We start from the raw sequence: 16,025 nt of genomic DNA on the forward strand, positions 1-16,025 counted from the left end.
GAGGGACCAAAAGATTCAAAACATTTTATTTTTTTTTAATAAAGTTAACAGTAAAACAAAATTCACAAGCCTTCCCCGCCCCCCTCTCTTCAGCACTGGTTTCCTCTTCTCACACAAAGCACACAACAGAGAGGTCTCCAACTGAGAAAATGAAACTGCTCTAAGTACAATGAGACATGATGAAGGCAGGAGTCTAATTATGTCCGTATTCAAGGTTAAAACGAGCATTTCAGGTGGGTCTATGTGGTTTGTATGTTTTTAGTTTAGCCAAACTGGAAAAAGAAATTTCCTGGCCCAGAAGCTGAAAGAGAAAGTGAGAAATATTAGAGTTCCCGAGTCTCTCTCCAGAACAAGGCTCTTGAACATCCGTGGAGCGCTGGGCTCACATGCAGCCTTGGTCAGGAACACAAGGGATGGGCTCCGGGCAGTCTGACTCCCCCACACAAACGGGAACGGAGTAACGCTGGCACAGGGTCAGGGCTGGTAAGTAAAGGGGTCTGGAGAAAGGATTGCAAGGGCGAGAGTAATTTGCCAACAAGACTCTTCCCAAGTCAGGGGTCCCTGAGTTTCTCCCGTGGGTATTAATGCTGGCTAAGTGCTGACCAGATGCTCGGTGCTGTAAAAGCCAGCCCTGTGCCAAGAGGCGTGCAATCCACGGGGAGCTGACCATGCACAGGAGAAGGATGGTCAGTGTGGGGCATAACAGCATTTGCAACATCCCCTGGGCAACTCAAAAGCAGCGACAATAGGCTGGGCCCTCCAGAAGGCCCCTGGGAGCTGTGCACGTCTAACAGGAGACAGGACAGGCTAGCTCTGCAACGTGTCTGATCAGACACCTCCTTACCAGAGTCAGTGACCCAGCCAAGCCTATTTCTCAGCAACAGAACACCATTAGTGCCACGTTTTCACACACCTCGAGGGGAAGCTTTTCGCTACACAGGCCCCAGAAGCAGCCATCTGCTGGTGCACTGCACAGACCACGCACGTAAGCAGTGAAATCAAACATGAACCACTGACTTACGGCTGGGACGTTAATGTGACCGTCACGTATATGAACAGCACAAACATTTCTCATGCTGGTGGAAAGACGTGTCACCTACCTTCAAAACTGAAGCCACCTGGCCCACCAAAGAAAGCCTTGAAGATATTGTTAGCATCAAAATCTACGGCGGGAGAAGAGAGTTGTAAGTTAGAGACACTGCTTGTGTCATTTCACATCTTTGCAAACAAAGGTTCCTAAAGTCCTTCACCACGGGATACACAAGCTGTGTGTACACGGCGGAAATGCAGCAGCAGGGAGCAGCGCTGCAGGGGTTTAGGGCAGAGAGCGCAGACGACCGGAGTCACCAGAGAGTAACTGCTAGAGCGAGACCTTGGTCTGGACACTACGGGCCACGAGGCTTATTGCTGGGATAAACATCATGCAACCATCAGGCACCACGAGCGGTCAGCACCCATGGAAGAGAATCTCTTCAGCAGAAGAGCGCCCCCTAGCTACAGGCTGGGGCACTGGCTCAGTACCCACAGAGGGAAGGATGCCATCTGCTGAATCACCAACAGCTAGGGGCAGCCCTCAAGTGTTCCTTGGCCATCTCCCACCCAAGTGTCGGCACAGCATGACCACGCTCAGTTCACGGTGCCATCAAACATAGCAGGCGTTTAACGCAAGCAAGGTAAGGAATGGCCCCTCCAGAAGCAAGGGCAGAGCTGGCTTCGCATGCTTGTCGAGCACTTACCTGCCATGTTCATGCCATCCTCCTCCAGATCCTGCCCACTGTCGTAGCGAGCCTTCTTCTTGGGATCCGACAGGATGGTGAAGGCTTCTCCGACTTCTTTAAACTTCTTCTCCTCTTCTTTCTGTATTTCTGCGCTCGCCCCACTGTGCCGGTCTAAGGGGCAAAGACAGGTAGGAAAGAAGCTTTCAAATGCTGCCAAGCGTAGCTGGAAAACACTGCACATTCCCGCCAACCATCGGCTTTTCTGTGCCACTGTGGTCATCCTGCTGAAAGAGTCATTAAAGAACTCAGACAATGCAGCCCACGGGGGGGTTCTGAAGGCTGGGAAAGTGCTTCCTCTGAAATCCTCTTGTCCGTTAACTTCTGCTCCTGAAAATCCCAAAGCAGTGAGCTGCAAGCTAACAGCAGAAACATTTCTTAGGTACGCCTACAAACAGGATTATTTAAAATAAACGGTTTTTGTAAAAAAATTAAATAAAAAAAAATCGTGGTGGTAAATGGATTTGCAGCACATTATTGGTGGGTGTGGGTGGTGGTCTGGGGTAAGCCACTGGTTCTTGGCGGCATAGCCTCTCCCAGTGTTCCCCGGGTTCCCATCCCCCGGAGATCCCAGTGCCCCCTGCCCAATCTCCGGGTTGTTGGGGATCATGGGGAAAATGTCTTCATTCCTCCTGGTGGGGGTGGTTCTGGGTTCTTGTCTGGGAAAGCCTTCTTCCAAACAAAGCCAGCGCCTTTTCCATGCTTGCTCCTGGCCCATGCCATAGATGGCATGCCATAGCATGGCAATCATGGAGCTTATTGCCCCATGTATGACTCTCACACATATGCACTGCCGAGCAGGCAGCAGAGGCGAAGCAGCAGCCAGATTGCACCATCTAGCAGCTTTGGTTACTAGCCCAGCAGCCATATCCAAAAATGATCCATAATCCAAACCACCTTCCATAAATGCTACCCTTTTGATTCATACAGCTGTTTTGCCAACCATTTGCCATACAGTGCCCTCAATCAGCAGCCTTTGTGCCAAGCGCTGCTTGTTGTTATTTGTAGTACCTTTGTTCCATGTTTTAAGTGCTTGGCTCCAATTGGCCCCTGGCTCAAGCAAAATTAAAATTTGGGGAATCAAACTCTCCTTTCCATCCTAATTTTAATCTCATCTGAAAGAAATAATGCTGCTGTGTGCTAGTAGAGCACCACCTGCCTGAGAACCACTCTGGTCTCAGTCAGAGCCTGTATATATGTACCTGTGCTCCTGTAACAACCCCACCTGTTCCCCACCCCCACCTGTTGATTCTTGGCTGCTGCAGCAGCCTCCCTTTACTGTGTGTTAATTAAGAATATTAAAATATGGAACAATAAAGAATTACTGAAAATGATGTGATGATGAGTGAGAAGGCAGCCAGGCACAGCAGCAGTGGATATCAGCACAGTGTAAGCAGTGTGCAGAGAGAGAGAGTATCAGCATCCACTCATAGTCCAGGGCAACTGATTCTTTTCTTTACACACATGAAGGGTGGATGGAGTGAGGGCCTACCCCTATGATGACCATGAGCACACATATTCCACCATCCCACCCACCTGAAACCATCCACCCATAGGAAAAGGTAGCCACAGTCCACCAGTCTCATCAGCTGAAGCTGATCTCAGCTGAAGCTGATCATGAGATTCATTTTGTATGCTGATGATGAGATGATTGATGATGATGGATGATGGATTTCCATTTTCGCGCCCCAGGGATTGGGCCAAGGAGCACTTGTTGAGTGCTGCTTATCGGTGCTGCATTCAGTGCAGCACAGAATAAAAGAAAAGAGTCAGAGGATAAAGATAGTTTCTGGGGGTTGGGTGGGTGGGTGGGGGGGGGGGGGGGGGGGGGTGGGTAGACCCCCGTGGGCACTGTGTGACTGCTGTGAAGCAGTTGCATTCTTTGAAGAAAGCAGCAAATTTTAAAGGGCCAGGAGGCAGCTGGATAGTGGGATAGCCTCAGTCCTCCGCCTCATCCCCATGATCTCCATTTTTTCTTTCGTTTTTCCGCTTGCACTGCGCTGCGCTGCTGCTTTGCGCTGCTACTGCTGTCTTTCTTTTTTTTAAAGGATCTGGGAGGGCGCTTGAGCGGACGGATAGAACTGATTTGCCCTTTGCCTGCAGCGATCATCATCGCATCCATCATCTCTTTTCTTTTTTTTTTTTTTTTTTTTTTGCATTTGCTGCTCGCTGAGCCGGAGCTCGGGCTGATCAAAAAACAAAAAAATAAAAAAGTTTCGCGGGCTTTTCCTTTTTACCTGACCACTGCATCCGATGCCAGAGAGAGCGGTGGCGGTCACTGGGTCACTGTGGCACTATGGGATAGCCGGAGGCCAATATCAGCGTCGCCAACAAACTAATCTATCCTAATCGATATATACCATAGAGCGCCATACCTCTCGTTAGAGAGGAGACAGAAACCGGTTTAAAGAGCCAAAATCGATATAATAAGGTGCCTGTGTGTGTGTGTTTGTTTTTAAATCGGTTTTACGCTCCTAAAACCGATTTAAACGCCTAGTGTAGACCAGGCCTTACCTGGGTGGTGCATGAGTGCCCGTTTCCTGTAGGCCTTCTTGATCTCGTCTTCGGAGGCATTTTTGTCCACCCCGAGGATTTTATAGTAGTCTTTCCTTTTGCTCTTTTTCAGTTCCACCTGTGCATTCTTTAGGAATTGCTTGTGCTCTAGAGAGAAAAGCAAGGCAGAAGGAAAGCACCTCGTATCACAGCAGCCTTAGTAGCACCAGAAGGAAAGCTTCCTTCGAGAATTAAAGGGTTTCTCTTGCTGTCCGCAGCGAGACCCCTCCATCACGTCATTATACTGAACGCCCCCGGGGGCTGGGAACCAGGGGCCTAGGTACTACACAGGCAGCCATAGCCGCTCGAGATGCCGCATGTTGGATTTTGGCCAATCCCCACTCACAAGACAATCCCTTGGCATTACACTAGGTGCAGTACCCAAGCCAAACCATCCATCGAGTGCTGCTTCTGCTTGTAAGGCAGCACCCGTCAGGTGCTTTTCATCTCTGAGTACAGAGGAGACTCTTGTGCTCAGGCCTGGCACTTCAGAGACGGCTCAGCGAAGGTCGAATTTCCAGAGAAGTGTGAATTGCTTAGTCACTGGGGTGTGGACACCCAGCTCTGGCTCCTTGGAAAATTCCAGCCCAGGCGGATTCAATGTTAATGTTCTTTCAGCGACACCCACTTCCCTGAGCCCCTGGCGGGTGCCTGGTGCACCCGGCACTATCTTAACACACCTCTGGCTGCTACGCACGGGGAAATGGCAGCACCCTCCGTGTGTCAATAAAACTGTAGCACCAAACATAGAATCTCAGGGTTGGAAGGGACCTCAGGAGGTGTCTAGTCCAACCCCCTGCTCAAAGCAGGACCAACCCCAGACAGATTTTTTTTTTTTAAAACCCTAGTTCCCTAAATGGCCCCATCAGGGACTGAACTCACAACCCTGGGTTTAGCAGGCCAGTGGGGAAACCAAGGCACAAAGAAATCAAGTGACTTGCCCAAGGGCACCTGGCATTTGTGGCAGAGCCAGGAATTGACCCTCACACCGTTCTGAATCTCAGTCCAGCGCCAACCACGAACCAAGCTCTACTCCCGCCCTCCCAACACTGGGAGAGAACAAACTCCCACCCGATGCCATGAAGCAGCTGTTCCGGAGCTTCTCCCAATATCCCCACAAAGCCAGGGGCAGTATTAAAGCGAGAGGGGGCAGCTCCGGGTGGACGATGGCAATTCAGAGCGTTTACCAGCACTCCCACCTTACAAGAAACACGTCTGTCGAGGGGCAGGGCGTGCGCATGGAACGCGAGGCCGATGCTTTTACCTTTCGTTTTCTCTGTCTGGTAAACCTTTTCATAATCCCTCACAGCATCTTCGTATTGTTCTGTGTCCATGTAACTATGCAAGGAAACAACTGTTACAATGGAAGAGTTTTCAGAGCCTAACAAAAAACACAGCAGCAGGGGGTAAATCCGGATGCTTCTGGAGGGATATGGCTCCCGAGGGAAAGACCCGCATAGGACCCGCAGAAGCACAGGGGCTCAGTAGGGGAGCCCAAGGGTGAAGACTAAAGCTCACAGCCCAGCCACCTGCGTTTCTCAGGGGGGCCCCCAAAGGAAACCCTGGCAGACTAAGCCCGTGTTCTGGCCTGACGTGCACCTGCCGTCTCCCTGTGCAGGAGGAATCCTAGCAAATCAAGAAGCCACCTCTGATAGACTTGCTTCATCCATCTACCGGGTGCAGGAACTACCGGCAGCCACTGGGCATTCCAGAAAACTGAGGCAGAGTCAGACACTCGTTATCATCTCTGGACAGTTACGAGTGATGAGGCATTTCAGTTAATACCTCAATTATCAGAGGGCTCAATGGTGGCTGTCTATTGGCTGGCGGACATGCAACACTGTCACATTACCATATAGCACCAAGTCCCGGGGCGAAGTGGGGCGGAGGAGCCAACTCGAAGCAAAATATCCTGCACTTCAACTTACAGAGTGATCCGACAGGGGCCCCCAGTGGCCTTTTCAGCCTAGCAAGTGCCCAGGAAGCTCTGACACTGCCCAGGAGAACCACCAGGGGCCCAGGAAAAGGGAAATGCAGAATTTCTGATGGAGACGGTTGAAAAGACATCAAAACTCGTCTCCATGCAGCAAGTCCTCAGCCCCTGCATCTGAGAACACATCGTGCTGGGACAGCCGACCCTGCAAGCAGCAGCAGCAGCATCCCTAACGCAAGGGTCCCCAGTGCTGGCGTTCACGCCCAGGCTGTGCCACGTGCTCAGGGTGCCAGTCACTGCTGGTTCAGAGACCCTCACCCAGAGCAGGGCAGCACAGCCACTGGCCCTGGACGAGAGAGATGGCCCTTTACAGGGAGGCATGAAAGGCAGGTCCTGCGAGGGGTCAGAGCCAACCCCGTTTCACAGCAGGCTCTAAGCCAGGTTAACCGAGTGAGATTTCAACCACTCTGGGGACAGGACGTTGCTTTAAGCTACTTGATTACATAACCCGCTCCAAGGCTAAATGTGACCGGCAGCTTGTGGCATCAGGTCCCCGACGGCGCCGTCAGGCGTCCCGTAGCCACCAGGCCCAGCCCTGGCTCCAGCCGGAGCCTGCGTTCACACACGTGAAACCGGTCTCAGCTCTGCCAGCCAAGCAGCACTGCAGACCCCTGAACCGAACCTCCCAGCCCCGGCCTGCTTACCACTGTGCTCTCCTCAGGTATGCTTTGATGTACGTGTCATCCAGTTTTATTGCATTTGTGCAGTCGTCTATTGCATCTTCTAGTTTCCTAAGCTACAAAGCCAGACACACAGTTATACATGAATCCCCGGGGGGGGACGGATTTCCATACGATTTACGTTGAAGCTGCAGAGATGGAGCTACGATCCCCATGCAAAACAAAAGCCACAAATACATGGCTCATCTGGAGACGCCGTTTTCCACCTGTCTGGCACATCCCCTTTCAGACCCTCCACCTGTGCCTCACGGAACAGCCTGGAGGTGAACTCCCGGCCAGGACTCTGCTCCCCACCCCAGCCCAGAACTCGTACTCCCTCGGAAATACTGGGAGAAGTATTTCCTGCACTCGGAGAAGCAGCAAACTGATTTTTATAAACCACCGACTGCTGCTTCTTAGACGTGTGTTTGGAAAGAGGGGAGTGGGGGTTGGCCCCAAACTAACTCCCAAGTGGGATTACAACTTGGCAAAAATTAAGACAATTTGGGGGGGGAACCATGTTACCAGTTTTCAAGTGTGAACACCCCCAAAAAGCAGAACCCCCCTGGAGCCAGCTCTGGCTCCCCACTCCCACGGCCCGATGTTCTGGGCAGGCTCCGAAGCCCATTGGTTTGAGCAGGCATGGCTGAGTGCTGAGGCAGGGGGCTGGGATTTCACGCTGGGTGGGTCACATGATTACGAGGTGGGGTTAGGTTTAATAACTCCTGTGCTGTAGTTTTCTTGGACGCCTGGCAAGGGCGCCAGGGCTTTGGACTGGCGGCTTTTCTTTTCAGACGGAACTAAGGACAAGAAGTGGCCTGTGGGTGTTGAAGTCTCCTCGTTCTCAGGACGGGAGAAGGGGATCTAAGGCCTAACACCTCCCCGCGTCTTTAGGACAGTTGTGTCCCACGCTGTTGGGACCAGCACCTACCCATGCGAGCGTGAAGCCTAGCTCCTGGCCTGCGGTACCAGCGGGGACTAGCCAGCCCAGCAGGGATGGAGAAGCATCGCCAAAGCAGCTTCAACAAAAGAGACATTTGGCCTCATGCCTCGTTCTGGAACGAACGGTCCCTCGGCTGCATCCCAGGCTCTCTCCTCCACGGCGAGGCAGTTTATATCTGGGGAGTGCCTTGAGCTCCCAGGATGAACGCCCACCTGTAACGCTGCCTGGGTCTTACCTTTGAATTAACCGTCCCCCGGTTACAGTAGAGTTTGGCATTTGTTTTTATGTTATTTGGGTCTATCCCCAGTGCCTCTGTGTACAGTTCATATGCTAGTTTGTAATTGCCTTCTTTAAATGCTTTATTTCCGTCTTCTTTCTTTGCTTTAAGTGCTTTGGCATTCTGAAAGAGAAAGTGCCCTGGGATGAGGACAGACGCTCTAGAGGTGACATCAAAGCCCAATGCTCACTGATCCCAAGACACACTTTCTAACTTGCTTTCAAACACAGCCCAAGGCCATCTAAGTTGCAGCTTTGTCACCACCCCAGCTCCTTTCCGCTGAGAGAAGTGCTCAGAAACAGCCAGTGTCAATCTTAGCCATTCCCCATGGGAAGAGGAGCCGTTTAAGGCTCCAGGTCAGAACACAGCAGGGAAGGAAACAGCTGTATTATAAAAAAGGAAGGAACCCAACGTTTTACAGCTTACCCAGCTTTGGGTTGCCTGGAAAGGTGGGTGAAGAAGAACTAGATTGGAGAAGAGAGGACGGGGCAGGAACTTCAAATGCAAGTCAAGCTGCAGAGCATCACGTTTTGACAGCCTACGTTAGGTCAGAGGCTAGAAACGTAGCATCCAGAACTGCAGCAAAAGATCTCGGCTTGCTCCAGAGAACAGCAGGGGGAGGGGCAGCCTGCAGAGTGGCCTAACCCTGGAGAGGTCTGTCAGTGGCTACACCTCACAGGGAAGCAGCAGGTGGAGTTCAGGAAGGGCTTGACGTGCTGGCTACTGCAGTTTTGTGGAGGGTTAAAGCCTCTGGGAGGGGGGAGGGAAAACACAGCAGGAAATGGGGAAGGGTTCATCTGAGCAGAACTGATTCGTTATAAGCCACTGGCTGCCCCGTCCCAGTACTTACTCGGCAGGCGAGACATGCTTTCTCGTGATCAGGGGCCATCCTAAGTGCCTGGATGAAGAACTGCACGGCCTTCTCGATACAGTCTTCATAGTAAAGGCAAAGACCTCGGACATAAAGGGCATCTGCGTTTGTGGAGTCCATCCGTAAGATGTCGCTGGAATAGCCAGACATGCACATTCAGAATCAAGTCTAAGCACTTTTGAGAGGTCGTTTCCTTCTAACCATCAAGAACAGTCTTGCTTCACCAAGGCATTAGCTCCTTTACCAAGCCTGAGCCCAGGTGCTGCACTGGGAAACGCAGGTAGGCCTGCGAGTGACATGGTGGGAAACCCAGCATGGTTTTTAAGCAGGTGGCCTTAGTAAGACTAAATGGCAGGGGGTGGAATTTGAGCATCTCTCCTAACCACACCTTGCACTGCAAGAGGAACTGAAGTTATTACACGTGAGTTTCCATCACCTAACCCCACTCTCAGGGCTTTCTAACTAGGTTGAACAAACTCACGCTGAGCTAGCACTCATAGATCGTAGACTTAAGGTCAAAAGGGACCATTATGGCATCTAGTCTGACCTCCTGCACAACGCAGGCCACAGAATCTCACCCACCCACTCCTGTAACAAACCCCTGACCTATGTTTGAGTTACTGAAGTCCTCAAATCGTGGTTTGAAGACCTCAAGGTGCAGAGAATCCTCCAGCAAGTGACTCTTTGGAAATCAGGGGGTCGTTAGTACGTCAAGATTCCTACCTAGCTACAGACTGTGCTTCTGGATAGCGACCCAGCAGCGCCAAACATTCGGCCTTGAGGATTTTGAACCGATGACAGGCAGGAGCGAACTCCAAAGCACGGTCCATGCAGAACACGACCTAGCGAAAGAAGAAAAGCAAGTGGGAACAAAGCGAACAGCCACATCTGAGGGATGGTGCTATCTCTGAACCAGCTGGGATGGCAGATTTGTCTTCAGACTGAACCACGCAGACCCAGACAACTGCATTCTCAATAGCTGAAAAAACGCTTCAGTAGAAGCCTCCCCCATATGTACGGTCCTAAAGGCCCCTCATTTGTGAAGACCTGCAGCTCGTCTTGTATTTCTAGCGAGCCCATCTCCAGGGTATCCAAGCACCACACACACAACGAAGGGTCACAGAGTGCCCCGTGGACAGCAATAGACGAACCCAGCCCTTTTAAGGCCTCTGATACTACGGCAATAAGCACTAAGAAAACCCTCTGAACAGACCATTACGCTCCTACGTTTCCTGCACTTCTCCCTCCTCATTGGTAGGGAGTGCGGGAAGCGGTAGAAACTCAATCAACAGAGACACTTGTGCTTTGCTCAGTCCAGTTCCAAGATGCCAGGCAGGGACCGAAGCCGCACCGGCCTGCGACGGGCTGGGTGATTTGGTTTCTCTGGTGGGGCCAGCTGCATGAGAACAGGAGCATTGTTCCGCAAAGGTTCATCTGCTCCTGGGGCCGGGCTCTCAATCCCCCGTTTGTGACATCACAATTAGCTGCTGTGGGGAGCACCGAGATGCTACAGATCGAGGAGCCTGACGCCTTCTGGGTGGGGAAGGACCAAGAGCAGCTCTCCAGAAACAAAGGTTTTGTTTCATGCCAACATCCCTAGCGAAGTGAGCTGGAGAAGTGAGGGATGGAGACACAGGCAGAGTTATTCCTAGATACAAAATCCAGATTGTGAAGAGCAGCTGGCACAGCAGGCCAATCAGATGAGGCAGAACGGGGAGTTACCATTACAGAATCCAGAGCCTGGGCTTCAGGCATCTCCTCCTGCAGACGCTTATGAATAGAGCCCTTAACCCTGATGTGATGGAGACGGTCTCCTGCCCTGGGCCAAGCCCTGACCTCACATACACCTACTGAAGTCGCACATGGGTGTCTGAGGGCAGATGTGTCTCTCAGGTTTCACGGCTACTCTCATTAAGGCAGCGCCTGAGCGAGGCTTAGAAACAGCAGCGGAGGATGTGGTGAAGAGCCATGCAGTCCCCCTTTAGCCCTTCCGCACTGGCAGAGAACCTGCTGCTCCGTGACTAGGGATCCAGGGCAGCTGCTGAGAACGTTACACCCCAGCCCCACTCTGCGCGGCTAAGAGATGTGAGGAGATTCACGCCAGGCCAGTTTAGCGCTAGATCAGCATAGCTCTGCCATCCCCACAGGGGCTCAGGGCTGTGGCGGGCAGATGCCTGTCCCCCAGCACGGACCTGCTGCAGGGGAGAGAGGCCCCCTCCCCGCTGGCCCCAATGGGGACCTGCCTGGATTTGTCGCTGCTGGGGGAGAGGAGTCCCTCCCCCAGCTCGGCCCAGGCCCACCGGAGCTGCCGCTGGGGAGCGGCGTCTCTCCCCCGGCCCCAAGCTGCTGTGGTAAGAGGGCGGTGGGGGGGAGCCCCGGGACAGTCTGCAACCCTGAACCCCTCATCCCTGGCCCCACCCCAGAGCCCACCCCCCAACCCTCTGCCCCCTCTTGCACCCCGAACCCCTCATTCCTGGCCCCACCCGAGCCTGCACCCCAACCCTCTGCCCCCTCCTGAACCTCAAACCCCTCATTCCTGGCCCCACCCCAGAGCCTTGACCCCTAGCCGGAGTCCTCACCCCCTGCACCCAAACCCTCTGCCCCAGCCCTGAGCGCCCTCCCACACTCCAAACCCCACGGCCCCACCCCCACCACATGAATTTTGTTATGTGCACCAATATGAAGGTGATGTGTTATACGCTACCTCCATATTGGTGCACATCATAAAATTCACTCCCCACATGGACATAAAATATTAAAGGGAGCACTGCCCCGACCCCTGCTGAGCCAGCCAGATCAGTGTTTTCTGGCCATAACGTGACAAAAAAGATCCATGTTGGTTTTACCTTCCTGAAATCCCGTTTCTCAAAATCAATTTCAGCTATTCTCTCGTATTCCAGCACAGTGCTCGCATTCTTCAGCTGCAAGAAAGGAGGGCACGGTCGGTTTCCACTCCCCTGCGCTGCACCGCCGTCGGATGGCGTTTAAACCAGCCAGCGCCCAGGACAGCAGAGCAGCCCCAGGAACAATAATACTCCGGAGCTACCTCTGCTCTTCTCAAAGCAGTTTAATGGTGGGCACCTGGGATCGGATTGGCTTGACTACCCTGGAGAATGAAGGCCTCTGCTTAACCACAGGCCAAGCATAGCACAGACAACAGGAGGGCATGTGCCCCCCCACTCCCCTGGATTGCCCAGTCCAGCTCCCACAGCTCCACCAAGGAGGAGAGCTCACACACAGGCAGTTTGGCAGTGTGGGTATCAGTCTGCTAAAAACTGGACTGAGACCCCCAACTCACATCACCTCTCCCCCCCAGTGACACCAGTTAGTCACTTCTAACCTGACTCTGCAGCCCAGAGGCGAAAGGCTCCATAGCACAATCCTGCTGCCCTGGGCAGCCCCCAGGAGGGGCGACTTGGATCTCAGAGCGTGTTTTACCTCCTGGTGTGCCTGAGGGTTCGTGTGATCCAGTTCTAGAACTCGCTGGAAGCAGCGGCTGGCAGCCATGGCATTCCCGAGAGAGAGGTGACACTTCCCTTCCCGTACATGGCCCTGGGAAGACAGTTAAAAACGTGCCAATAGTTGGCGCGGGGGGTTCCCAAGGCTGGTAACACTGACGCACCGAACGGCTGGTCACCTACCCTTACAAAGGTATCATCCAATCGCACTGACTGCTGGGCATCTCCCAGTGCTTCCCGGAACTTCCCCAACATCATTAGGGTGGCTGCTCTGTTACCATAATAACTGGCATTGTTAGGACATGCGTCTGGAGAAAACATTACAGCAATCCTAGTTAGTGCAATGCAAAGGGCTACACAGATTGTCGACAGAGCACATTACAAGGTCACTGCTGGGTTCAAAATCACATTCCCTGTTTCCAAGTTCATACCCTACCTGAGCAGCATAAAAATTACCTGGAGTCAACTGTTTCTATTTAGGAGCACCCAGAGGGATGGGAGTTCCCTTGTACAAGCGCACAGGAAATCACACAGCATCCTGTTCAGTGCTCAGCAGCATGGTAACCCTGCTGAGCCCACACGCAATCATCAACACTCCGGAGATCCCTCTCAATAGCCTGGCTGGAACAGACACAGACATGGCGCTACAGCATCCCAAGCACTCGCAAGCATTCACGGTAAAGCTGGTGAGATTGCGCACGGTAACTAACACCTCTGTGTCACCGGGACACTCGGAAGAGGTTTCTTCAACGTGTGCCGTTAGCAACGCGAGTTGACCAATATGCTGCTTTCTTTCCCCCACAACCCATTCGGATTCAGCGAGCCCCACACCACGGTCACAAACAGTCGCTCTCACCTATGGCTTTTGTGTAGTAGTTGTACGCTTCATTGTAATCTTTCTTGGCATAATAAGCATTTCCTTGTTCCTTGAAAGACTCTGCTTCTCTGAAAGAGAGTAAAATACTCCACAGTGAGATGAACAGCGTATTGAGAGACACTGATCCCCAGCTGCCTTAGGACAGCTCTGCACTGCTCCACGGGCAGCCCATGGCTCCAGAGGTGGCCTGCCTGCCCCCTCACTGGTACTCCTGGGGAAAGAGGGCACCCCACGTTCAGGGGACTCCCAGATGCTGGAACAGCCCTTGGGGCCACAGGCAGCTGGCTACTCAGCGCTGTGCTAGGGGCCAGCCAAGGATCACAGGAGCTCCCCATGGATTCAGACCATCTTTGCACACCCCTTCCTTGAGCTGCACTAACTGCTGCCCAGCCACCGGCGGAATCTGGCCCCACGAGCGCTGACTGACCCAAGGGTATTTGTTCTTTAATTCTCAGAAACCAAGAAAATTGCAGAAGCTTTTATAGAATTTACGTGTCCGATCCTGCAAGGTGCTGAGCACCCCCAACTGCCACTGAAATCAGCAGAAACCAAAGGTGCTGACCACCTGTCAGGAGCAGCTCCATACCATGCAGGAATGGCCCAGACCACTGGAGAAGTCTCCTGAAGGTAGCAGGAAGGGAGGGTGCCTGGCGGGCTGAGGAGGGGCTCAGAACCGCCCGAGAGCAGGCCCGAGGAAGTCTCCTAAAATATGCAATGTTCAGCCTGAGGCATCTCCCCCAAAGCCCTTGGAAACTGAGCCTTCAGAAAAACAGAAGTAATTTCACCCACGGTCCATCTCACCACACTGGCAGGGCAGCATGGCAGGGAACATGCACGGCCACCGGTCCATGCCCCACAGCCAGTCCTTTGCACCCCCCACATTAGGAAACGCTCTGAGGGACAAACTCTGTCTGAGGCGGCGTAAGTCAGGCAGAACTAGGCCCTGTCACTGCATCTGCTGCTGAAACAGCAGCATTGATCAACATTAACAAATACTCTTTCTCCCACATCCCAGCTGCTGTCTGGAGGGCTACCCGCTCTCCTACCCTGCATGGCTTCTCCAAAGCAGCGTCACCTCTCAACGGGACCAGTCTACATCCTGGTCTTTCGGGAGTTTAGCTACCAGGGCGTCCCAAGCTCAGGTCCAATGAACCTGAATGGTTCTGTTTCCCTTTCTATGCCACTGAACAGGTAAAACGGTGATGAGCTGGAGGCTTTAAAGGATGAACTCGCCCTGTTCTAGGAGGCATTTCAATCGGCACTGGGATAGAATCATTTGGGTCGTCACCATCGCACCCAGAGCTACAGACATTAAAGCACCCGAGGTTTCCAATTATGCTCAGCCCTGCCGAAGGAGAACTCGTCAACGCGCACACGTCTAAAACCTCTTCCTTGGAGGAAGGCAAATTTCAGAAATCGAGCAACGGGGGCAAGTCTACAGAGTTCACAATGAATGATCAGAATCGCGCGAGAGCCAGTATCACTCGGCATTGAGTCGTTGCCCTGGGCTGGTCCAGGCACAGATATTAGTTGCACATGGCAGGCAGCTCCTTCCTGAGCACAAGTGGAGTCGAGGCGCATAGGACCCCTTCCTCCTCCCCACGGAAATGTCAGCCAGCTGCTCCGTACATGGACTTCACCGCAGCAAGGGGCAAAGGCTGATGGCACGAAAATAGCTAAGGGGACATTCCAGCCTGCCAGAGCAGAGTTCCACATTCAGTCTCAAACGCTCAGGTCACGCAGCCAGGCTCCGGGCCGAGCGCCTCCCCCTTCCGAAAAGCCAGGGCCCAGAGAGTTACAGAAACCAGGAAAATCTCTTTTGAGGCTTTACCACGATTCTGCTCAGAAATGACTTGGTGTGAAGTCCAAGGCAGACTGCAAACAGCTTTAACACGCCAACTCAAGCAGCACAGGCAGCCCAAGGAGTCACTGGAGCTGTCCCCGGCCCCCCTCCTTCCCTGTAACGCCATGGAAAAGTGGTGAACAGAAGCAATTTCTACTACCACTGTTAGCTTTGTGGTAGTGTCCAGAGGCCCGAATCGGGATCAGGCCCCTCTGCACTACAAGCTAGACCCAAACGCCCAGGCAGCTATCAGCCCCATCTTGAAGCGCTTACACTCTAGTGGATCAAGGAAGGTACAAGCCCGTATCCATTTGGTTCCATTTTATTTTTAAAACCTACAATTTACAACAATTCCGTGCGGCTCAGGCTCTGAACAAGCGGCAGAAAGTCAGCGACCTGCTGGTCCCGAGCCTGTTGTTTCACATTGACACTGTCACACCCCTTTGTGCTACTTGTTGGACAGACACAGTAAACGACAGACCGTGAGCCACAGAGTCCAAGCTGAAGACCCCTTTCAACCCCACCTCGATTAAATCATCATCTGCTACAGAGTAAATCCTGGCCGGGTATTGAAAACCCGGCTGTCTGCGTGCCCCTCTCCACTGCCATGGCCCTTGCTGCCCCAAGGAAGGCACTGCAGCGGGCGCGCGCTGCAGGCAATCTGACGCGAACAAGGCCAGCGATGTCTGGCAAGCCCACTGAAGGAGGAACAAAGGGAACTGTGTGGGGGCAAGTTAACATGTTTTTAACCTCATTGGGGCTTGCCATTGGCCACT

General features: G+C 52.9%; 1 protein-coding gene across 4 annotated transcripts in view; it reads right to left on the reverse strand.

Moving 5' to 3' along the window:
- The window catches only part of DNAJC7 (DnaJ heat shock protein family (Hsp40) member C7), a 25,678-nt gene continuing 9,653 nt past the window's right edge, over positions 1 to 16,025 (reverse strand). For all 4 annotated transcript variants that reach the window (XM_039516489.1, XM_039516491.1, XM_039516492.1 and 1 more), the window contains exons 2-14: positions 13,386 to 13,474; positions 12,713 to 12,837; positions 12,510 to 12,623; positions 11,918 to 11,992; positions 9,795 to 9,913; positions 9,051 to 9,204; positions 8,159 to 8,323; positions 6,966 to 7,057; positions 5,593 to 5,666; positions 4,290 to 4,436; positions 1,737 to 1,889; positions 1,101 to 1,163; positions 1 to 301 (exon numbers count right to left, since the gene is read on the reverse strand). In XM_039516489.1, the coding sequence (XP_039372423.1) occupies positions 264 to 301; positions 1,101 to 1,163; positions 1,737 to 1,889; positions 4,290 to 4,436; positions 5,593 to 5,666; positions 6,966 to 7,057; positions 8,159 to 8,323; positions 9,051 to 9,204; positions 9,795 to 9,913; positions 11,918 to 11,992; positions 12,510 to 12,623; positions 12,713 to 12,837; positions 13,386 to 13,474 (1,408 nt within the window). In that variant the 3' untranslated portion in view covers positions 1 to 263. The remainder of the gene's footprint in view (positions 302 to 1,100; positions 1,164 to 1,736; positions 1,890 to 4,289; positions 4,437 to 5,592; positions 5,667 to 6,965; positions 7,058 to 8,158; positions 8,324 to 9,050; positions 9,205 to 9,794; positions 9,914 to 11,917; positions 11,993 to 12,509; positions 12,624 to 12,712; positions 12,838 to 13,385; positions 13,475 to 16,025) is intronic.

The sequence above is a fragment of the Mauremys reevesii genome, linkage group 27 (genome assembly GCF_016161935.1).
Source record: "Mauremys reevesii isolate NIE-2019 linkage group 27, ASM1616193v1, whole genome shotgun sequence".
Taxonomy (NCBI): domain Eukaryota; kingdom Metazoa; phylum Chordata; order Testudines; family Geoemydidae; genus Mauremys; species Mauremys reevesii.